At 41.4% G+C, this 24,773-nt stretch overlaps 1 protein-coding gene across 2 annotated transcripts in view; it reads left to right on the top strand.

The window, feature by feature from the left end:
- DNAH9 (dynein axonemal heavy chain 9) overlaps positions 1-24,773 on the top strand; it is a gene marked incomplete at its 5' end in the record, with an annotated part of 308,568 nt that overhangs the window by 199,790 nt on the left and 84,005 nt on the right. For both annotated transcript variants that reach the window (XM_082605525.1, XM_082605524.1), the window contains 4 exons: positions 5,074-5,216; positions 5,595-5,756; positions 5,941-6,174; positions 15,756-16,016. In XM_082605525.1, the coding sequence (XP_082461651.1) occupies positions 5,074-5,216; positions 5,595-5,756; positions 5,941-6,174; positions 15,756-16,016 (800 nt within the window). The remainder of the gene's footprint in view (positions 1-5,073; positions 5,217-5,594; positions 5,757-5,940; positions 6,175-15,755; positions 16,017-24,773) is intronic.

Here is a 24,773-nt window from a genome sequence, read left to right as displayed (position 1 = left end):
TTACCTCCCCATTATGATCTGGTAATTCCCACCTCCTTGAAATAACACACTGTACTGCCTCCTGACATCCTTACTGGCTCACACCGTTCCTTTTGAACCTCATGCCCTTCTCCTTCTTTCTCTGGATTAACTTCTACCCATAGTACAAGACTTATCTTGGATGTTATCTCTCTGGGAAGTCTTCACTAATCCACTGTCGCCACGAGGAATGAGAAACATCCCTCTGTGTTCCTCTAACATTCAGTAGCTGCACACACCACCATTGTACTGAAATGACATTGTAAACTTATGAAAGGCAGAGACTGTGTTGTCTGTTGTTGGTTCATTTTTTGTTATGAAATAATCCAGAGGTATAAAAGATAAGGGTTTCCTACTGCCCAGCTTAGGAAATAAAACAACACTGATATAATTATAACCCTCTGCAAAGACTGTGTTATTTTCACCATTTACATTGTCAGCACTGAACGCATCTCCTGGCCCATAATTAGCATTCAAGAGGTATTCGTTGAACCAAGGTGTGTAATATCATGAGAAAGATGTGTCATCTTACATATTAGATATTACTGTTGAACACGTGCTTTGAGAAAGTTTCCAGCCATGCAGAGAGAGGGCCAGGGGTCCTGAGATAGTCATCACACTCCCTGTTTTTTCTCCCTTGAGACCAGGGAAATGTTTCTGAAAAATGTTATTCCTGGGTGGGGTCAAAGCCCTTAAGCCATTGTGATGCTAACTGGTTTGCGCAGAATAACCCTCAGCTTTGCCTTTTTTATTACCAAGCTCCAACTAACCAAACCATCTTAAATTATCTCAAAGCAGAGTGGCCTCTGAGAGCCCCAGACCACACAGAGAAGATGATGATGAGTCTGACTTGCAAAATATCAGGACATGTTAAGGACCACAAGAAGCCATTCTGCACTAGGCAGCAGAAATAGGGCTTCCCAACTTTAGGTCACAAGAGGAAACTCTTCAAATATTTAAATAGCCTCTGCCTCTGTTCACATCACAAAATGCCCTCTGGCAGTTCAGTCTCCTGCTTCTCCTGCTTTCAGCATGACTACCTACATCGCACAATAAGTGACAGGAATGTTGTCAGGAGAAATTGGAGGAACAAACCTGGAAATGCAAACTTTGCTCCCAATTCAGAGGTGCTCAGTTCCATCTGGTGATCTTCTTCTTAAGGGATCTTGGGAATTGTGTGACAAATACCCCCATCTTAAGAACATGGAAAAAGTCTCTAAAAGGCCTGGGTGTTTTCAATATCTTGGCACTTAAAGGTATCATATAAACTAGGGCGAGCGCACTTTTTCTATAAAGGGTCAGAAAGTAAATATTTTCAGCTTTGCAGACCATACAGCCTCTGTCACAACTACTCAGCTCTGTCATTGTATTGGACAAATAGCCATAGACAGTATCTAAATGAATGAGTGTAGCTGTGACCAGTAAAACTTTATTTATGGACAACAAAATTTGAATGTCATGTAATTTTCATGTGTCATTAAATAATATTATTTTAATTTTTTCAATTACAATTTTCAAAAATTGTAAAAACCATGCTTCGCTTGCAGGCAGAGATAGAGGGCCAGATTTAGCCTATAGATCATACTTTGCCTCCTCAAAGGACATAAATCCTACATATTTCAAAAAATAGAAAGGTGAAGAATGCAGACTCTATTATTACAAATATTCTAAGACCAAAGGGAATTCAGGTTCTCACTGGAGGACTCTAACATACTTATAGATAAGAAACTGCAGATTATCAGAGGGGCAAAGGAGAAAGGAATTCAGACCACTGCAGGCAGTCAGCCCCAGAAGTATGAGTATGGCTCACATCAATTCCATTTGAGTATTTCTCTTTTTAAAACTTCCGTGAACTCCTTAACTCCCAACGCATGCTAAATATCATTTCATTTTTCTAGCCGTTTTCTCTGGATTCTTCCATTAGTAAGACCTTGATTCTGACAAGTTTATAGCACTGGGTATTTTGTATGCATTCTATGAAATAATGAATGGAAATTAAATCAAGTTTGTCCAATTAAGGGAAGAAAGTAAATGATCATTTTCACGATAATTCATTTTTTCATTTTTCCCATTTAAACAATCAAGTTTAATTAGTATAAAACTCTAACCCAACTCTTGGCTGGATTAGTGTTGTCAGACTATGAAGGCCGGAAATCTGTTGGAAAGTTGAGTTTCCTCCAGATACAGTAGGTCAAGGAAGTGCAGCAGCTTCAGTGGTGAAAAGAATCACAATTCCCATCACTGAGATTAGCTAGTGGCCATTTGCCAAACCACCCACCTTGGAGGACCTCACCCAAGTCCACAGGAAACAGCATAGGTAGTGACTCCAGTGGCTTCTTCCCACTCTAACATGTCTACGATGCTAACATTTCTTTGTCGGCTACGGAGGAAGGAAGAAGCACGTGGGTGTGCAGAACTTCAAAGGGGAGCTTGCATATGACTTCAGGTCCACGTAGCTTCAACACCTACCTAAAGCCTCGTCCTGGAAATAGGAAAGAGCTTTTCTGATAGCCATAGAATATCCTGGAGTGAACCACATTCATCTTTACCTCCTATCCAGAGTTTCCAAGATTTAACTGCACCAGTGCTTCCTTCATTCTTACATCCCTTAAGCTCATTTCTCTCCTTGAGAAAACTTAATGCCATTCACTGTCAGCCTCACAACTACCTTTATAGCTCCCAGTCTGTCTGCATTTCTTTGCAGTTTTCTTCATTCTTCCTTTCCAAGGCCAACTCTTCCATGTGAGCTAGGGGCCCACCAGCTGGTTCTTAATTCAGAATTTTGTTTTATTCTATCCCCTCTTTCAATTTCTGACTCTCCCTCACAGTTTTCACATTCTCACCACCCACATTTACTTTTTCCTTTTATGTTTTTCTATATTTGTTTACAAAACATGTTGGGATACAGAAAGCAATAAAACAAACACCCATGCAATTATGAACATGTTGCAAAATAGAAACATCTGATGTGTGCAAGCAGAGTGCTTTACAACAGGTGCCCAAAATGTAGATTGTTAAATTGTCTGGTATGTGCATTTCAAGTTTACTAAAAAGTGCCAGTTGCCCTCCTGAGTAGTTGTACAGATTTATTCTCTGCTTGAATACCTATTTCCTCCTAACCTCACCAACACTTGGTTTATCTGACATACCAGTTTTTGCCAAAGGATATAAAATGGAATCTCATTTTTGTCCTTTCCCTTCTTACCTGTGACATTGGAGCATCTTTTCAAGTGTTTATTGGCTATTCACCTTATGTTAGTTGCCTTTTTATATAGTTTGCTCTTCGGTTCTTTCTTTTTCTTATGGATTTGTAAGAGTCCTTTGTATATTCTGGATACTAACCCTTTGTTCATCATGTAGGTCATAAATGTCTTTTTTGAAGTCTGTATCTGAATTTTGTCATGCTGATTTCATTTAAATGTTGTAAACCTTAGTCTTTTTATGTTTTGTGCTTTTTGTGCTCTATTTCAGAAATTGTGTCCTATCCAACACCGTAAAAATAATCTTTTGTATTTTATCTATAAAATATTACTGTTTCATATTCATGTCTTTAATCCACCTGGAATGAATTTTTGCTTGGTATTCTAATTTTATTTTTTTATATTAGTATTGAATTATCCTAACATCACTTATTGATTTGTTCATCCTTTTTTAGTATACTGATTTTGAATATGAATTTCTTGTTTACATCTGGGTCCGTTTCTAGGTGTTTCACTCACTGTTCTATTTATTTACCCAAGTACCAATTTCACATTGTTTTAACTAACATAGCTTTATAAGGAGACTTGATTTCTGATAGAACAAATCCTTTCTTCCCGTTCTTCACAAGTATCATTGCCATTCTTTACCCTTTGCTCTTCCATATAAATTTTAGAATATGATTGTCAGGATTGAAAAAGAAACCCATTTGACTTTGGGGGGGTGGGAATTGCATCTTTGTGATACTGGTAATACTGAGTCATCCACCCATGAGCAGAGTATTTCTCTCCATTTATTTTGGGTTTTATTTATGCCCTTCAGTAATACGTTATAGTTTTTACATCAAGACCTTGCACATCTTTTTATATATTTATTACTGCCTGTCTTATAGTTTTTGCTGGTATTCTAAATAACTGGTTATTCTAAACTTTTTACTGGTATTCTAAATAAAATAACTCTTTTTTTTTTTTTTTTTTTGCTGAAGTACAAAAGTGCCATTTTATTTCCAATATTAATTTTGTATCCAGCAAGCTTGTTGTTTAACACACTTAGGAGTTCTGATTGTTTATGTGTATATTCTCTTAAATTTCCTATTTAGAAAATTAGATTTTGATGATAATAGTTTTATTATTTCCTTAACTATCCATATAAATTTTATTTCTTTTCCTTGACTTGTTAGCCTAGCACATCTGTATAATGTTGAATAGAAAACATGAATAGCAGTCATGCTTGTCTTGTTCTTAATTCAAAAGAGAATATTTTAGTATTTCACCGGTAAATAGATATGATGTTTGCTTTGGGTCTGTGACAGATACCTATGATCTGGTTAAAAGAAATCTCAAGGGCCTCCCTGGTGGCGCAGTGGTTGAGAGTCCGCCTGCCGATGCAGGGGATACGGGTTCGTGCCCCGGTCTGGGAGGATCCCATATGCCGCGGAGCGGCTGGGCCCGTGAGCCATGGCCGCTGGGCCTGCGCATCCGGAGCCTGTGCTCCGCAACGGGGGAGGCCACAACAGTGAGAGGCCCGCATACCGCAAAAAAAAAAAAAAAAAGAAATCTCAAACTAAATTTTCAGAAATTTTGTGCAACTGTTTTGATGGTCATATCGTTTTACTTCTTTAATCCATTAATGTAATGAATTATTCTCATAGATTTTTCTAATATTTAACCATCCTTGCGTTTCCAAGATAAACTCTAATTGGTCATCATATATTTATTTTTATATACTTAGTTGAGATTTTTAAAGATTTTTTCCATTATATACTGCCTCACTAATACGCTAGTTTATCTAACTTTCAGAACTTTGCCAATCTGTTAAAAAATAATAATTAAGTATCTGTGCTCCGATTCTTCCCAGGAGAGATCCCAGATCTCTACTCTGATGATGAGGTTGAAAACATCATAAGCAATGTGAGGAACGAAGTCAAGAGCCAAGGTCTTGTTGACAACAGAGAGAACTGCTGGAAGTTCTTTATAGAGCGGGTCCGACGACAACTGAAGGTACAAGGATTCTCTGCCCGGGGTAGACAGGACCAGAGATGGTCCATGGGAGCCTCTATGGATATTTTGGACACAATAAGCTGTACTTATTGATTGTCTTGGGAGTGAGTGGTTAGGGTGCAAGACCCTTCTCAGCCTGAGCACCTGTGCAAGGATGCCCTTCTCCTGTGCTTCAAGGGCAGTGGCCTCCCTCTTGCCTCCTGAAGTCCCAGCATTTCTAATCGCTTGGCTGGAAAGGCTGCCTAGCATTTACAGATTTTTGTCTCTGTTGATATGCTTCCCAATTTCCTGGGAAATAAAGAATCCAAGGCCATGTCTGTCTCTCTGTAAGTATATCTTGGATACCTTCTTGGTTCTCCCCACCCTCTGCCTTCTCAGGTGACTCTCTGTTTCTCCCCGGTGGGGACCAAGCTGAGGGTCCGCAGCAGGAAGTTCCCCGCCATCGTGAACTGCACAGCCATCGACTGGTTCCATGAGTGGCCACAGCAAGCCCTGGAGTCCGTCAGCTTCCGCTTCCTGCAGAACACGGAGGACATTGAGGTGAGAGGGCAAAGGAGACACCCCTCAAGCTCCTCTCCACCTCTGGGTACAAGGAACCCCACATCCAGCAACTCCAGGTTGTTGGAGCACAGCTTTCCATGTGGTGAAGCAGCAAGGCGGGTGGGCAGTCACCTGCCGTCTTCATGGCCAGATGACCTCTTTATTTCCTGCCCTTTGATTCTAGCCCACAGTCAAGCCATCGATTAGCAAGTTCATGGCTTTTGCCCACACAAGTGTCAACCACACCTCCCAGTCCTATCTGAGCAATGAGCAGCGCTACAACTACACAACCCCCAAATCATTCCTGGAGTTCATCAGACTCTACAAGAGCCTGCTGTGCAGGAACGGAAGGGAGCTCAAGTCCAAGATGGAGCGGCTGGAGAACGGGCTGCTGAAGCTCCATAGCACCTCCGCCCAGGTGAGCGACGTCCTTCCAGTTCTCCTGCCTTCGGGGGGCTCGAAGGTAGTGGGGGCGACCCCTTTCCAGAGGACTGGAGGACCACAATCAAGGTCTGCAGACCACACACTGTTCTCCAGAGGCACTGGTGCCATCAGAACAGTGCTGGTGACACCCAAAAAGCTTTATCAGAGGTCCAGGTTCTTGTTGAACTCATCCAAAAGAGTTTGGGCGAGGAACACAAAACACAAAGGAAAAAACACACACACACTGATGAGCAAAGAGAGCAAAGAAGCAGTTTATTCAGTGCAGAAGTGAAAGTTACACACTCAAGAGTTCGGGCATCCTCACAGTGAGGGGCCCGCCACAGGGTTTTTGATCCTCCTTTTATCCTATTTTTAGCCCTTTGAATGGGTGGGGTCTTTCTGATTAGGGATGGAATATTCATTGGGGGAGGGTTGAAGTGTGGCCTGGATGGCACCAGGTTGCATCAACTCCCAGTCCTGCCCATTCGTCTCCTGAAGCCACAATACATGCACTCTAAGAGCTGTTTTCCCTTAAATTCTACCTTACTAGTCAAGCGCCACATGTGAAAGGTCATACAGAGTCATCAGCAACCTGTGCATTTTTATTGCGCATGCTCTTCAGTTTTCATGGTCAGAGTTTCTTGTTCAGATGCTACACAGTTTCTGTTTTAGATGCCATTCCTGCATGCATCATGGCCTCATTAAAAAGCAAAACAAGGAGGTGACATTGGCCTCTGCCTAAGGCCTGGCCCTGTCTTTCCTGCCTCACCAGAAGCCCAGCCGAGTTCTCCAGTGGAAGTGCACATCCCCAGCTGTAGCTTGGCGCTTCCTCTCACTATACAGGAATCCCCTGAATCTCCTCTTCTCTCTTTCTGTTTATCACCTCTTCCGTTTCCTCTACTTTCTTTTCCTCTCCAACCCATAGTCCTTTCATCATCAAAACCCAAAGAGATGAATGGCTGGGAGAAATGGTTGCAGGGTTATACCAATTTTCTTTTGTTTCTTGTAATCTGTCAAAGAGCCATTGGAATCTAATTTCTTAAACAAATCCTGTCTCATATCATGCATTCCCTCAAATGTTCCTAAGTGGTTGGCCATCTGAAGAAGGCCCCTGTTGTCCTGTCCTTGTTTTGTTTTCTGCTTACTCTTCCAAATGGAATGAACCTATTTCAGTTAATTTACTATCCTTCCCTTGAGAGCTGGGGACAACTCTAGCGCCTTCTATGCCCATCAAATATTGCTGGCCCCTCAATGGCCCCTTTTTGTGCTCTGCTTACCAGCCGCAGAGCCAGCCTCTCATTAAGGCAATGAAATTTCATGCATTTGCACAATTAAACTAAAATTGTAATCAATTTAATTCTTGGGCATCACATGTTCCTCTAGGTTTCTAAGCCTTTCATTTACTGTCACTTTCTCAGAGCTCTGCCTTTGGAATAGCTCTATTGAACTTCCTCCTTCTGACTTGCCCTTTCTCCCTACTTCAGTTTCTTGATTCATAGATGTAGTGTATCTAAAGGATTTCAGTTCATTTAGTGGGATGCAATGAGCCCTTGCAATCTATACACATAGAATTTCTTCTGCTCAGGAAATTGTTCTTCTATCATCAGCTTTTGCTCATCTGGTTGGGCCTCTCCTCCAGGAGCGATGATGAACTAGATGGGTTCCTTGTGCTCCGTATCTATTATCTGCTCCCTCATTGCTTTCCATCCCTTTGGCCTTTTCCTCTACATCCCAGGAGAGCTTTGCAAGTTCATCCTCAACAATACTAATCTCATCGTGGGCAATATTGCTTCCGCCGCTTAGGCTTCCGGTGAAGACTTTAACTACACTATTATATTTTCCATATCCGCACAGACCTTCCTCATCTCATCTTTTTCCCTTTCCAACATTGCTTTTTTATTTCAGCCTATTTTTCTGCAACTATATCACAGAAACCATTCTACTGATGATGCCAAATAGTTTTTTGATGTCTTTTCTAGATCCAGTAATGGATCATTTTCAGACCTGCGTTGCTCATCATAGTCTTCTAGATGCTATTCCTTTCTTTGTCCTGTATTTATATAAAGACATTTTTTTTCCTTTGTTTACCTCCCGGCATGGTGAGATCTGTTCAAACTCAATGTTTGTCAACAAATCATATGTGACAGTTATCTGTGATGCTGCTCTCTTTCCATTAGTGTCATGACCAAACCCCCTTCTTAGAGCTACAGTTCAGAGCAGGTTGAGGTACACAGATCCCAGTCTAGGCTCTAGCAGCTTACCTGGTGCCCACCTTTGTCGGAGAAAGGTAGCACCTTCTTGCCCCAATCCCTTTCTTGTTCTCTCAATCTCTGAACATCTAGAAAACAGCAAAAGATAGAATCCCAGAATGCAGTACTACCAGATTTATTTTTTACCATCTCTCAGCTCTTCCTCTTCCTGTCTCCCCCAACCTACAGTGCCCTCAGAACATTCTGTATCCCCACCAGCCCCTGTTCTACCTCCTACCCATTTATCCTCTGGGAATTGCTGGTCAGTCTGTGCAAAGGACAACTGCTGGGGAGCAAACAATGGGAAAGGTGCTCTGACACTCACAGAGCAGTGCCCAGTATTCTGTCTTGTACAGATCCTGGGGCTTTGAGCAGACAATAAAGGGAGTCTGTTTTCCTGTTTTAGGCAATCTCTGTTTAACAAGGAGAAGCCTGGTTATACCGTGAGGTGAATCCAGCTCTATCTGCCATAGTCGGTGGAGAACCCTCCGGAGTCCTGGCATCAGTCTGTTTTTTCTCCTATCTTCTCTACTTGAATGAATAATACATCTATCTACCCAGTTACCTACCCCGGAAACTGCAGTGTTATCTTAGACTCCTCCCCTTCCCTCACTTCCTACATTTCTGTGTTAATACATTCTATAAGTTTTCCAAGTATCTCTCAGAAGTACTCTTCTTGCTATGTCCCCCATTTTAGACACTTCTTACCCAGATTATTTCGATAAACTGAACTCTCAAGTGTCTCCCCCATCCCAAGCCTGCTTCACCCACATCCTCTTGCATCACCTATCAGCCACAATCATTGAGGTCACCCTTGACTCTGCTCATGCCTCTCCTTTCACCACCCACAGCCGGTCCGTCAGAAAATCACTGTTGGCTCTGACTGCAAACATGCCCAGAATCCCACTGCACCTCCTACACTGCTACTACCCTGATCTGGGCCATTGACGTCTTTTACTTGGGTAGCTGCGATACCATTTAACTAGTTTGTCGGCGTCCGCTTTTGCCCCTGAATAGTCTGTCATCAACTGAGCAGCCAGAGTGAAGCGATCAATTTAAAGCATAGGTATGTCACTTTTTTGCTTAAAACCCTGAGATGGCCCCTATATCCCTCATTACAATGAGGCTCCTCCCCAACCCTGCCCTGTTAACTCTCAGACCTCATCTCCTACTGTCCCAGCCCCACGGCATTCCTCTCGAACCTCACCCCTTCTTTGCTCTTTCCTCAGACACTTCAGGCCTTTGTACTGGCTGTTCCTCTCCCTGGGATGCTCTTCCCTCTAATATCCACTGAAGGCTTCCTCCCTCATCTCCTTCAAATGTCACCTTCTCAAAGAATCCTACCCTGATGACCCCATTTTAAATTGCAACCCCACACCAATCCTGATCCCCTTATTCTGCTCTACTTTATCTTTTCCCCATAGGATTTGCCCCTCTCTAACAAATTATATAATTTACTTATTCATTATATTTATGTTTTGCGGTCTATCTCCACCCGTTGGATACAAGCTGTATGAGAACAGGGATCCTTGTCTGTTTTGTTCGCTGATGTATCCCAAGTGCCTAAAACAATGCCTGGACAGAACAGGCACTCAATAAATATTTGTTGAATGAATGAATTAATTAATTAATTAATAACATTCTACTTAGTCTCCCTGACTATATTCTGACAGCACTCTAGACCAGCACTATCCAATAGAAACACCCTGCAAGACAGAGATGCAAATTTAAATTTTCTAGTAGCTGCATCAAAAAAAGTAAAAATGAAGTGAATTTTATTTTAATTATATATTTTAGTAGTATATAATTTTATCACATATTTTAGTAACATTTTATTTAACCCAGTATATCCAAAATATTATCATTTTAACATGTAATCAATGTAAAAAAAGTTAATAAAATATTTTCCCTTTTTTTCTACAAGGCTTCAAAAACTCATTTGTATGATTATACTTACAGCGCATCTCAATTGGAACAAGCCACATTTTAAGTGCTTGCGGTCTGGAATGCTGCCAGAATACAGTAAGGGAGACTAAGTAGAATGCTACATTTTAAGCCACGTTTTAAGTGCTCATTAACCACACACGGCTGGTGGCTGCCAAGCTAGACAGCACATCTTCAGACCAACCTCTCTCCTGCTCTTAGCGTGATCTTTGTTCAAACCACAAGTCTGAGTATTCTCTTCAGTAGGCCTTAATGATCTAGACATTGCAGTTCAGATTCTCTGAACTTCTCTGGAACTTTAAAAATTGCATATAGCTCCATTCTCCTCTTCCTCTTTTCTACTACCCTGAAGTCCAGCACTACTATTTGAAGTTCCCCCCAAACTCCACAGCTTGTTCACATCTCTGTGTCTTTATATATGCCCCCACCTTGTCAACTTGTCACTGTCAGGATCTAAAAATATTTGATAGCTCCCTGCCCAGAAGCCCTCTCTAAGCTCTGAGCAGTATACATTCCCTTCTCTATTTTCTCTATGTTCCTTGAATTATTCATCCTTTTTTTAAAAATTGAAGTATGGTTGATTAACAATGTCATGAATTAATCCTTGAATTATGTTTCTTCTCTTGCATATATCATGCCATACTGTTATCAGTTCTTCAAGGGCAGAAATCAGGATTCAGTTGCACATAGAATGTGTTCTATAAATGAGTAGATGGGTAGATGATAGATGGATAGGCAAATACACAAATGAACAGGTTCTAAAATCACCTACAAGTTCAGAGAGTGGGTAGAGAATGGGTCTTTTGCAATTCTGTCACCTGATGTGTATTCCAAACTTATTGATGGTTATATAATGATGATTCTTCTTGTAAAAATGGTATCTGGGGTGCCTAACTCTGATAGAAACCCTTCATCTGGAATTACTCCTTTGGTAGAAAGGGACAGAAGTACAGCACCATAAATCTTGGTATAAAGGGTAATGACTTGAATTATATTCTACGGTATCCTGCTACCCAATTATGACAGCTTTTGGTGTACATAATCTGGAAGGAGTAGGCTAAATGGATCTCACAGCTCAGGCTCAGACAGACCCTGAATTTATTTAGCAATAATAGTAGCATTGGAAGTAGTAATAATGACAATAATTAACAATTGTATGGTAATCTAAAATTTAATGAACTTTAGACTTATAATTTCATGCTTTGATTCAGCTGGTCAGACTATAACTTTATTTTTCTGTAACTGAGTTTAACTTAGCTCTGGGTCCATCTTTTTTCCTTTAAGAGTAGAAATCTCTTAATTTTGCATTTCAGGTTGACTTGGTCACTTCACGTTAAAAAGTCAGTCTTTGGAGGACAGTCAGTTCTCTCTCGTGACACAGTCAGAGCCCCTCACTGTGAGTGGGGTCTCCCTTCCTCTCTCACTGGCGACCTCGCTTCTGTGTCAAACTCCAGTGTGTTCATGAGGAAGAGGGTCTGTTGGCTGGAAGAAGGGTTCGTAGATGGTGGCCCATAGGCCACTACCAGTTCCCTGCAGATAGGATTTAATCCACAAATCTGTCTATCTGGGAACTTTTAAGTTCAGTTTATCTTGGGATTTAAAATAATCTCAGGCCACCTGAAGTTGACAGTTAATTTATGATGATGTATTTCTCAAGACCCTTTGGTTGCAAGTGAAAAAAAAAAAAACTAACTCAAATTCACCCTACAAGAAAAAAAAAAAAAGATGAAAAGATGGAAAATACAGAAGGGGAGGGAAGGAGAAGAGGAGAGAAAATTTTGAGATTGCATTAGATATTTATCAGGGCCCTTTCGATGGCAACTAACCAAAATCCAACTAATGTTGGTTCAGACAAGACAACAAAACAAAATTTTAAAAAGTGGATTGGGACTTCCCTCGCAGTCCAGTGGTTAGGACTTCACCTTCCCAGGCAGGGGGTGCAGGTTTGATCCCTGGTCAGGGAGCTAAGATCCCACATGCCTCACGGCCAAAAAACCAAAAAAAGCATGAAACAGAAGCAATATTGTAATAAATTCAATAAAGACTTTAAAGATGGTCGACATCAAAAAAAAATCTTTTAAAAAATAAATAAAATTAAAAAATAAAAAACAAAAAAAGTGGATTGATTCATATAACTGAAAAGTGAGGGATAGAGTTTACTTTGGACAAGACTGGTGCTGCGTATTCACTAGATGTCCCTGTTCAAGCAGGCAACCCCCATGGCTCTGAAACCTCAGATTAGTATTCTGTCTGCTTTGCTTCTTTATCAGTATTTTCAGCCAGTTCCTGGGTTGGCTCTGATTGACCTCTTTGGTTCATTGGTTTGCCCAGAGTTGAACCAATCTCTGTAACTTGGATACTCTCATTGGCCAAGCCAGGATCCATGACAACCACCAAAGTCAGCTTCACCCAAAATACAAAGACTTGCGAAGGAAAGGTCTTCAAAGGAAAATCAAGCTATGTTACCAAAACAGGTTTTTTATTATTATTATTATTATTAGGCAGGCAAACCTAACAGATATCTACTATAGATGGAAAACATCTATATCTAAGAGGAAAGCCTGCTTGAAGTCCAAATTCATATCAGAAAATGTTGGGTGACTATATGGATTCTGAGTCAAGAAGGAAGATATCTCTAGGCTTCCAATCCTCAGTGGAGTGTTTTTGGCTACTGATTATCCTGGATTCCTTCTCCTTCTTCTGGAGCTCTGGGGGGAGGTCCTGAGAAGCTTAGCCTCTCTCCGTAACATCATGTGCCTGGACCTCAAAGAAGAGAGGGTCTCTCACCACTATCCTGTCCTCACTGGACTCAGTCAGCATCCCCCGACCTGGCACATATGGTCAATATTCATGGGGTCGGCAAGACTGAGAGAAAGGATCTCATCAGTATTGGTGACACTTTCCCTCTTAATCCTCCTATCCAGGCGTGGGAGCGTCTAAATAAGAAGAGACCCAGAATATGGCTCAAATGCTTTGAATAAGGGAAAAAAGGAAGACAAAAAATTTAAGTAACCTATTTCAACTTCCTGTTCTACTACATAAGAGCCATAAAATGACCCTGAGTTGTGCTTTCTCTGTAGCTTTGTGGGGAGCAGCCTACTTCTGACTGGTGGGACCCTCATGTCACTCCACGTCACAGCTTAAGAGCTATAAAGCTCCCATCCACAGTGCCGGTAATGTGAGCCTGAGGTCATAAGCCAAGTCTGCAATCCATGAAACAAACAACAACAACAACGACAACAAACCCACTTCACTTTTCTCAAATCTTCCAGGACTTAAAAAGGAACAAAAAGTTACTGGTGTGTTTGCTGACTGGAGTGACTACGCGGTTCCGTCATTGTGATTCACAATTGCATCTTTGTCCTTGCGGAAATAACTCTCTGCAGCTGAACAACGGGAGGTGGAAACGGATTAACCTTCCAAGGCGGGAACATGAGACGAGTTCTAGGGAGCAGAACTTCAGTTGAGGTTAATGCAAAGTCTCTAGTTTCTATGGATACACAAACTTAAAGAGCGTTCTTGTTTTCTTCTGCCTTCATTTTCTTTTCTTTCGACCTGCCATGAAAAGGGATTATCAGCAGTGTCTAAGCCTCCGTTTTATTTTTGTATCATAAAGCACTGGGATCTGTTTGACGCATTCCACGAGCTCTGAAGTAATCTTTGGTTGTTGCGTGAAACAGACTTCAGGAAAATGAGGGACGAGAGGTCATGCTGCAATGTAAAGTGTACGGGCCATATTGCAAATACAATTGGCTTTTTTTACTTTCCAGAAATAGATGAGTCTTCCCTTGCACATGAAAAAACCATGACTTAGGCCAATGGTTCTCAAACCTAGGCGGGCATCAGATTCACCCAGAGGGCCTGTTAAAACACAGATCTCAGGGCCCCATTGCCAGAGTTTCCGACCCAGTAGGTCCAGAGTGGGCCTGAGAATTTGCATTTCTAACAAGGACCCAGGTGATGCTGATGTTTCTGGTCCCAGGACCACATTCTGAGAACCATCACAGTCTACTGAACACACAGAAAACCATTCATCCCCCCCCAGCTGATCAGGGAAATAGAAGGTTTCCTGAGAGCCGACATCCCCATCACTTCATTACTGCCTCCAAATGCACATGAATATGGAGGCTGGGCAGGGAACCCAGCTGGTCGGGACCATCGGAATCCTTGCTGTCCCATTTCAACCTGGTCATCTATTTCTTGAAAGGATTGTGGAAATAGATGAAGACGAACCAAATGAGAACACTCAGAGGCTCTTTGTTCAGAGCCTGCTCTAGCAAGGGCGTCAGCCACCATTGTTCACACTTTGGCAGAGACACAAAGGCAGGCAGAGGAGCGGGAAAGCTTGATAGTGGGAAGAAGGGAACGTTCCTGGATGAAGGCTGTTGGCCCTTGGAAGCTGGAGGAGGGCTGACTGGAAACAGGGCACCCTGTGTAATTGGTTAGGAGTGTGTGTTTGAATTTCTTTCATTGGTCCTATGTTGGAAGCAGGGACAAAATTAAGAAAGTTGTCAGTTATTAATCAAGTCCTGGCCGCCTGGGGCTGATTGTTACAGAAGTTGTTGTCTGTCTCCCTGGACTGTTACTTAGACAGTAATCTGACTTCCTACAAGTATGACCTATAGGAGGCTGGCTTCCTGAGCTGGTTATTGTAGATAACGGGCTGGTTACTGTGAGTTCTGGTTCAGAGTTCTACTTGTATGGTCTGGTCACTGTCTGTTCATATATTCCATCTTTCAGGATGCACAGTGGACACTCACTTTTTTTTTTTTTTTTTTTTTGTTACGCGGGCCTCTCACTGTTGTGGCCTCTCCCGTTGCAGAGCACAGGCTCCGGACGCGCAGGCTCAGCAGCCATGGCTCACGGGCCCAGCCGCTCCGCGGCATGTGGGATCTTCCTGGACCGGGGCACGAACCCGTGTCCCCTGCATCGGCAGGCGGACTCTCAACCACTGCGCCCCCAGGGAAGCACCGACACTCACTTTTTATAGTTTGCTAAATCCTTGGTGCATTCCACATTGGCCTATTTCAATTAAAGAATGCTTGGTTTTTATTAAGGGCCTACTATGTGCAAAGTGTTATGTTAGGCATGTGAGGTTTTGTAACCTATAGGCACCAATGTCAGTGAGAAGCAGCCTATGTCATTTGGGCATCAAGTAGAAAGAAAGGTCAGGACGTGTTGCTTAGGATCTTCCACCACATTCACTGCAGAGGGGAGAGGAAGAGGGAGGCCAGGGTTCCTTTTCTTTCCCAGGTCAGGGAGCTTGGTCCCAGCTGAGATCTCAGCTTTTCACCTTTGCATCAGGAGTCGGCATTCTTCTCTGCTCTGCAGGGTCAGACCCCCACAGTCATGTCCGAATAAACCTGCTGCTTCTCTGCTGCAGGTGGATGATCTGAAAGCCAAGCTGGCTGCCCAGGAAGTGGAACTGAAACAGAAGAGTGCAGATGCAGACAAGCTGATTCAGGTGGTGGGCGTAGAGACAGACAAGGCGAGCAGAGAGAAAGCCATCGCAGACAAGGAGGCACAGAAGGTGGCCTTCCTCATGCTAGAGGTGAAGCAGAAGCAGGAGGACTGCGAGGAAGACCTGGCCAAGGCAGAGCCAGCGCTCACGGCGGCCCAGGCAGCCCTCAGCACCCTCACCAAGGTAGGAGCCACGTCTGCGTGCTTGCTTATCCCTCGGGGGAGGAGCAGACTCTCCTCTGACCCAAAGACAACCTGGTCCCCTCCTGTTCCAAAGAGACACAAAGGCAAAGTCGGGAGGACTTGGCTGGGACCAGCTGTCACTGGTTTATTCATTAAGCAAGTAAACATTTATTTAAGCTGACTGTATGTCAGGATCCACGAGCTACCAATGAAATCCAAGAGACGTGAGTGTGAGAATCAGTCAGGACAGGAGAGGACAGGAGATCTCCAGCCTCCTCGCTTCACTGATGAGAAAGCCAGGGCCTAGAGAACTGACTTGCCCAGAGTCACAAACCTCAATATTAGAGCCAGGCTTGAACTCACATCTTCAAAATCCAAGCCCAGAGATCTTCCAGCTATGCAGTCCATGGTCATTTTACCCATTACGTACTATAGGACACATGAGCCTTTTAGGACCCTATGAAAATATTTAAGATATGAGACTAAAAATATGTTGTCTCCAAAATATGAGAAAAAAATTCTACAAAATCAAACTTAGCAAGTATTCAGGTGTCAACAACATGCAATTGTGTGTCAACTAAATTCAACTCATATACATGACCTTTTGGTGGAATAACCATGACTCTCAAGATGCATTCATAGGCAGTTTTATTCTGGTTCCCTTTAAATGTATTTTGTGTGTTGGGAGGAGCCTGTGGTTACTACTTCTTCCTTTTATAGTTTTCACAATTAACCTTCTTTCGTATTTGGATGACCATGGCTGAAGGGGTAAGGGAGGAAGGTGGAAAAGGGGGCAGACAGACTCATGTCACCAGGAGCTGGCATCAGAGAGGGACTGAAAAGCTGACCATTTATCGGGATGCTCACATCAGCTCTTCGGAGACCCTCTGCCAGTCACAGGGATCTTTCCCTGCAGGTTGCTTTCTCCTCCTTCTCCTGAGGGTCTAGCTATTCACTTGCCCGTCACGTGGATGACTTGGTCAAGGTCTAAGACAGCCTAAGCGAGGTGTGCCATGCCAGCAGGTCACCTCTGCTCCGCGGGAGACACCTGAGCCTCCTTTCTCCAGAGAGGCTCTGAGAGCATTGGCCACCCGTGCAGTAAATTACCCTAGTTCCACTGTCAGGGGACTAGCCTGGTATTCTCACCCTGTAGATTTCTGGGGCGTAAGTTAGATCCCAGTCCACTGTGTGACTCAAATTGTGCGGGAAGCATTTAAGCTCTCTGAGTGGTCTCCTTAAAGCCCCCTTCTCTCCAGACTTGATGTGAAGTGCAAATGCCCCCCATCCTCTCTTAAAGGCAGTGTGGGTGGGACTCAGCAGCAGTTCTCACTAAACATTCTCTCTTAATCTTCGATCTCCTGACTCCTTTATACCCTCAATGCAAGTGAAAGGTTTAAGAGTCAAAACACTGTGGTCTATTGAAACCTTCTTTTATTAGTTCTGTGTAGCCAACTCACACCTCACTTTGGAAGGAAGCATCTCTTGACTTAGGGCCTCAGAAAATCTGAGACTGAACTGGGGACATTGTAAAATCCTGTGACGGGGGCCTCCCTGGTGGCGCAGTGGTTGAGAGTCCGCCTGCCGATGCAGGGGATACGGGTTCGTGCCCCGGTCTGGGAGGATCCCATATGCCGCGGAGCGGCTGGGCCCGTGAGCCATGGCCGCTGGGCCTGCGCATCCAGAGCCTGTGCTCCGCAACGGGAGAGGCCACAACAGTGAGAGGCCCGCATACCGCAAAAAGAAAAAAAAAAAAAAATCCTGTGACGTATACTTATGTATAAAATGTATTTAATGTGAGATTAAATACTAAATGCATCTTAGTATTTTTTTATGATGTGGGGTGAAAAGTCCCTAAAAGGAAGGACCTAGAAAGGCCTTAAGTGGGCCTCTACCCTAGAGAACACAAGATTCCTCCAGGAAAGTTTTGGGTATCGTCAGGTGGACGGGGAATCGGAGGTGTAGCCCAATTATGCTACCACTTCTCAGCCTGAACCTTTTAATACAGCCGGGTCTGGGTCTCCCTGACCCCCCAGTAGCATCATTTCAACCGCCAGGCCTTTGATTAGACATCACTTCACTGCCGCAACCTAGGATTCCCTCTCCTTTCATCTCACTCTGTCTAACTACAACCCATATTTCAAAATCAAACTTACATTCGAGATCAGTCTCTCCCTTTTCTGATTTCCAGAGCACAAAAGAGAGACCACTTTATTTATTCACCCTCTTGTAAGTGCTCATTGATCATTTCTTGCCAAGAAGACTAATGTCTTTCATAAGATCTTTTGACACAGGGATTATATTTTCTGAGATGAGCTGAGTCCAAATCCTGGCTGAACTATTCACTGCGTGTGGCTCTAGGAATGATTTTTTCTTCTCTGAGCGTCCGTTTCCTCACCTGTAAAATGGAGGTAATAGTAATATAGTCCCCATCAGGTTGTTATAAGGATTCAATGAGATAAGGTATGAAAAGTAGCTAACAGATGGCAGCCATTTAATAAACGTTTGTTGTGGTTGATGATGTCGTTATAACAGTGTTACCTCTTCTGTTTCCACAACGCTGGAAACAGCAAAAGCCCATAAATACTCTTGGTTAATTTGTTGGCTGATTAGTTAGTTGATCATTGTTGGTAGAAATAATCACATAGAGATGTAACTCATGGAAGTAATGGGATAGAATTCTGAAAATAACACTGGATTTGAAGTCTAGATATCTCTGCCACAAAGGGAGTAAAACTCATTTTTAATGAGTGCCTACTATGTACCAGGCAACACGATAGGTGCTTTCTTCTAACTGGCTGTGGAGCCTGGCACTAGTCACTGAACTTCTTAATCCCTCACTTTCTTTTCTCTGTTACAAAGAAAGGGGCAAATAGGAATTAATGGGCTCTTTCTCTCACACTCCCGTTCAATCTATTAGCAAGTTCTATCCATCCTACTTTCAGAATATTATCTAGAATTCAAATGCTTTATGTCATCTCTCCTGCTGTCACCCTGGTCCAAGCCACCATCGTTTCTTCAGTGGACTATTGCAATGGCCTCTCACTTGGCCTCCCTGTTTACAGCCTTGCTCCGGGGCTGTCTTTGCCCATTGCAGCTGTCTGAGTGACCTTTTTAAGACAACAGTTTGGCCACATCATCCCTCTGTTCAGAATCATCCATTGGCTTCCCATCATATTCAAGATTAATTGACATAGGTGTATGGGTTTATTTCTGGGCTCTCTATTCTGTTCTGTTGATCCATATGTCTGTTTTTGTGCCAATACCATGCTTTTTTGATTACTATAGTTTGTTGATTACTATAGCTTTGTAGTATTGTCTGAAGTCTGGGAGGGTTATGCCTCCTGCTTTGTTCTTTTTCTTTGGGAAAAGAATTGCTTGGGCAAATTCTGGGTCTTTTATGGTTCCGTATAATTTTAGAATCCATCATATTCAGAATAAAATCCAAAGTGGTCACCATGGCCTGCAAGGCCCTACATGATTTTGCCTGGTTCATCTCTTCTACTCTACAGTCTACCCCCCAGTCACTTCTCTTCCAGTTGTCACTCCAGTCCACCCACACTGACCTTCTCACTGTATCTGAAACACTTCCAGCACGATATCAGCCCAGGGCCTTTGAACGAGAAATTGCTTCTGTGTGGAATGTCTTCTCCCAAGTATCTCCATGGCTACCTCCTCTTTCGGATATTTGCCTAAAAGTTTACCTTATAAGGAAACAAACAATGAAAGTATTTATTAATTTCAGAAAAAAATTAAAGGTATACAAACGAGAAAATATAACCCAAGGTAACCAAAGTTTATAATTGTAGTCATGTACATACTGAATTTGAACTAAAATTTTGATGTGACCATAATGGGGAGAGGACCTTAGGAGAGAAAAGAGGGCAATAAAAATAAATAGTCACACTCTACAATAGGAAGTCTTTCAAGAGCATCTAAAATGAAGTACATAGCAGCATCAGTGTATCCATTATCAATAAGGCATGAAATCTAAAAGGAGTGATGGAAGAATTTGTAAGCGGTGGCTTCTGGAGAGCTGGAGTTGGGGGGAGTGGGCATGTGTTTTGTTCTCAGCCTAGTAGCTCTGAACTGTGTATGGACTCCATTAACAGAAATGAAAGTTTAAAATTTTCACTGGCTGGAGAGCACAGAAAAGGGCATAGCTAACCACCTGACCAGGTAGGGACTAGGGAAGAGAAACCCCATGACACAAGGGCCACAAGGATGAGTATTTCACTAGATGGACCAGGAGGTAGAAAAGCCCATCTCAGAAAGGAACAATGTTTGTAAGACACAGGTGCATGAAAGGGTGTGGTGTGTCTGAGCTGAAGGTGCACAGGCGACATGCAGATGAGTCTCTAAAGGTGGCTCGAGCATGGTCAATAACAGCCCATGGCATCACTAAGAAGTTTAACTGTGGACCAGTGTTTACAATCTGCAGGATACAACTGATTCATGGGTCTCACACAGCATTTTTTAACTTGAGGTATAATTGACATATAACATTATACGAGTTTCAAGTGTACAACATATCGATTCGATACATACAAATGTATTGCAAAACGATCAGCACAGTAAGTCTGGTTAGCATCCATCACCACGCACGGTTACAATTTTTTCTTGTTTTTTGTTTTTAAGATTTACTCTCTTAGCAGCTTTCAAATACACAATACAGTGTTATTAACTGTACACACTGTACCTTACATCCCTAGGATTCTTTATTTTATAGCAGGAAGTTTGTACCTTTTGAACTGCCTTCACCCATTTCTCCCAGCTGCCCACACCCCCGCCCCACCTGATGAAGCAGAATGGATCAGACTGTACTGCCTGTGACAGGGGAGATATTGCTTCATGTACCCAAGGACCCCTCAAGTAGCTTCAAATTTTTCTGTGTTCACAGCACTCTGGTATTTAAGGACCACACCCCTATTTTCTCATCATTTTCAAAGTTAACAATAAATCTTTAGTTAATACATAAATCAGAGCATGGTAGTAAGTCTCTGTACATTTTAAGTCTCTGCTTTGGCAGTTTTATTTCACTTTTATAGCTAAACTGAAATAAATCCAGTATAACATTTCCTGCCTTAGTTAAAGAATGGTTTTGCTTACAATTTCATGGCCTTTTTTTGTCTCCTTACAGAATTACTTGGAATTTTCTATTTATTTCCTATGGATTTTTTACAGTAAACTTATTTATTTATTTATTTATTTATTTATTTATTATTATTTTTTTTTTGCGGTACGCGGGCTTCTCACTGTTGTGGCCTCTCCCATTGCGGAGCACAGGCTCCGGACGCGCAGGCCCAGCGGCCATGGCTCACGGGCCCAGCCGCTCCGCGGCATGTGAGATCTTCCCAGACCGGGGCACGAACCCGTGTCCCCTGCATCGGCAGGCAGACTCTCAACCACTGCGCCACCAGGAGAGCCCGTAAACTTATTTTTTATTATACAAATAACATATAATGGCATTTTTGGTGTTATGAATAATTCAAATAGTATAGAATATATAGGGTGAAACATAAAGTCACCCTTCTTTCCACTCCAGCCCCAGTCCTCTCCCAAAAGAAAACTCCTGGAAGAATTTGAGCTGTATCTAGTCCAGCAATTTTTCTATGTATTTATATTTGTACAGATGCACATACAAAATATGTCATATTTTAAATACAAATGGATAATGGAAACTTACTTTTCTTCGTGAAACAAGACTATTTCATCAGTACATACATTGAATCTTGTTGATTTAATGCTTTGTAGTATTCTAGGCTATAGTCGTACTCTATTTCATTTAGCCATGTATCTACTGTTGAGTATTTAATTAGTTTCTCTCTTTTCTCCAATACAAATATCCTTGTGCATACATCTTTACTGCATATGTGCAAATATTTCTCTGAGCCAAATTAGAAGTACAATTGTACAGCATGGCAGGCTGAATCATGCCTCCTCCACCCCCAGAGATACTCACGTCCTAACCTCTGGAACCTGTGAAATTTACTTCATATGATGACAGTGACTCTGTAGGTGTGATTAAGTCAAGGATCTTGCAGTGGGGAGATTACCCTGGGTTATCCAGGTGGGTCCTAAATGCCATCACAAGGGTCCATAGAAGAGGGAGACAAGAAGGTCGGAGGAAGAAGGTGGTGATGTGGTGACAAGAGCAGGGGGTGGACACAGCTGATGTGCTGTGGGGCCTTGAGCCAAGCAATGCGGCCGACCTCTAGGAGTGGGAGCAGCAAGGAACGGTCTCCCCTCCAGCCTCCGGAAGGGACCAGCCCTTCCAGAATCTTCAGCTTAGTACCCCTCACCTCCAGAACTGTAAGATAATAAATTCATGTTGTTTTAAGTCACTACGTTTGTGGTAATTTGTTACAGAAGCAATAGGAAACTCATATAAACAATATTCCCTTTTTTTATATAAGTAATGCTAAATTTCTGTCCAAAATAGCTCTTCTCATTTATAGTTATAAACACTGCTTTCCCCACACCTTTGCCAATCTTAGATATTTTCAGTTATCCTAATTTTTCTCAACAGGAGAGCAAAAAAATTTTCATTTAAAAAAATTGTAAATGGTTTGATTCTAATGAGACTGGGCTACTTTTCAAATATTTAGATTTCTTCCTTTGTCCATTATTTGTTCAGATTCTTTGTCCATTTTCTTATGAGATAATTTCCCTTTTCCTTATTGATTTACAGGGTTTTAAAAATAAATTTTTACTATATGTCTTGGTATATATGTTGTAAATATTTTCTCCCTATCATTTGACTTTTAACTTAATATTAACAAGTTATATAAAAAGTAGACTTCATAATCAAATGATTTTGAGAATTCTAGGGTTACAGAATTTAACAGAATTCTTTCCTACAGGACTTTTTAAGGCCTTGATTATGTGATAAACTTGATACTAAAAGTGATAGAGATAGCACAAGAAAATAAAACAGATTAATCGAATTTATGAATAGTGATATAAGACATCCATATGAAATGCTAGTAAATCAAATCCAGAAATTTATTCAAACAACAATATGCTACCAACTGATAAGTTTTCCTTATATAATACTACCCTGTAAACATACCCAATCATAGATCAAAGAAGAAAAGCTCTAAAGCTCTGTAGTCATTTTGAGAGATGTCAGAATGGTACTTAACACACTTCAACATCCATTCCTATTAAAACTCTTCGTAAAGTAGGAAAAAAAGGATATTTGGATATTTTGCTAACACAAAGCAATCAATCTCAGTCCAAGAGCAAAACATCCTGTCTAATGGTAGCGCATTAGCGGAATTCCCATTAACATAGAAAAAGCACGATAATGACCCCCTTCGCTGCTATTATAAAACAGTTGTCCTAAAAGTTCTAGCCATGCAATAATAAATTAAAAATGGTAACATGTAAATGTTGTAAAGTACCAGACAAATGTGTTATTATTCATAGATGTCATAAAAATGTAATAAAACAAATAAAGGGGAAGACTTAAGGGCCCATTACAAAATTTAATAGCTTCCCTAATATCAGCAGTAGCCAGTTAGAAAATATAATATTTTCAAGATAACAGCCAAAACACATGGTACAAATAAACATAAATAAACTTATTGAAACTATGTGAAGAAAACTATACATCTTTGTTGAGTAATATAAAATATAAATAGGCAAATAGATGTACCAAGTTTGTGTAAGGGAAGGTTTAATATTATAAGGATGTCACTATTCCTCAAATAATTTACAAGTTAAATGTAAGTCTAATTTAATTCCAGTGTGATTTTTTTGGCTTATTTATTTCTATTTATTTCTAATGTCATTAAAAGTTCATATCATTTAAACAACTATTAAAAATTTAACAACCTAAATGCCCAACAATATGGGGTTGGCTAAATAAATTATGGACCATCTAAATGAGAGAAAATTGTGCATACTTTATTTAAAATCATGTTTTTCAAAAATAATTCATGACACGAAAAAGTTTAAGATACAGTTTTCAGTGAAAGCCAGGTTTGAAAAAATAATGTAAACAATGATTGATATATGTATATGTGTGTGTACATATATGTATATGTATATATAAATGAATGAGCCAGATATATACCACATTCATATATGTTCACGCATCTTTCTTTTCTGTGTCTCTCTGTTACTCTATCTGTTAAGTACATATAATGAAACACACCAGCACATAACTAATGTTTATCTCTAGGTAGTAAAATCAGGAGTGATTCTGGCTTTCATCTTCATCTTTGCTAAGTATTTCACAATAAATACTTATTCTTTTAATAAAAGGACAAAGTAGTGTTACCTTGTAAACCAGTGAACAGTAAGAAACAAACTGTGAAAGAACTAGAAAAATTATTATAAGGTAAGGTCAATTTTCATATGTATATGAAAGACGCTTCTAAGCATAAAAACAAAGGATGATAGCATGATATCATCTGGAAAAGGATTATTCAATTGGGCTACATAAAAACTAAATTTCTATGTGTCACAGAATATCATAAACAAATTTTTTTAATTAAAAAGAAAAGAGTTAGCATCCTCATATATATGTGAAGAGCTCTTATAAATCGGGCTGGAATCTGGCATTTGTGCCTGCCCCCGCCTGCACATTTACGCTCTGCCCTTCCCCAACGTGCAATGGCAGTTTCTCTAAGGCTTTCCCAGGTCTCCCTCCCTAGCCAAAGTGGCACCATCATTCCTCAAGAAACCACTATCCCATTAGCCCTGTTTTTTTTTTTTCAGAGCACTTCTCACTATCCAATATATCAAAGGTTGG

Source organism: Mesoplodon mirus (genome assembly GCF_964341445.2).
Source record: "Mesoplodon mirus genome assembly, chromosome: 18".
Classification (NCBI taxonomy): Eukaryota; Metazoa; Chordata; class Mammalia; order Artiodactyla; family Ziphiidae; genus Mesoplodon; species Mesoplodon mirus.
The sequence above is the reverse complement of the archived record's forward strand: the minus strand, read 5'-3'. Positions and strand labels throughout refer to the sequence as shown.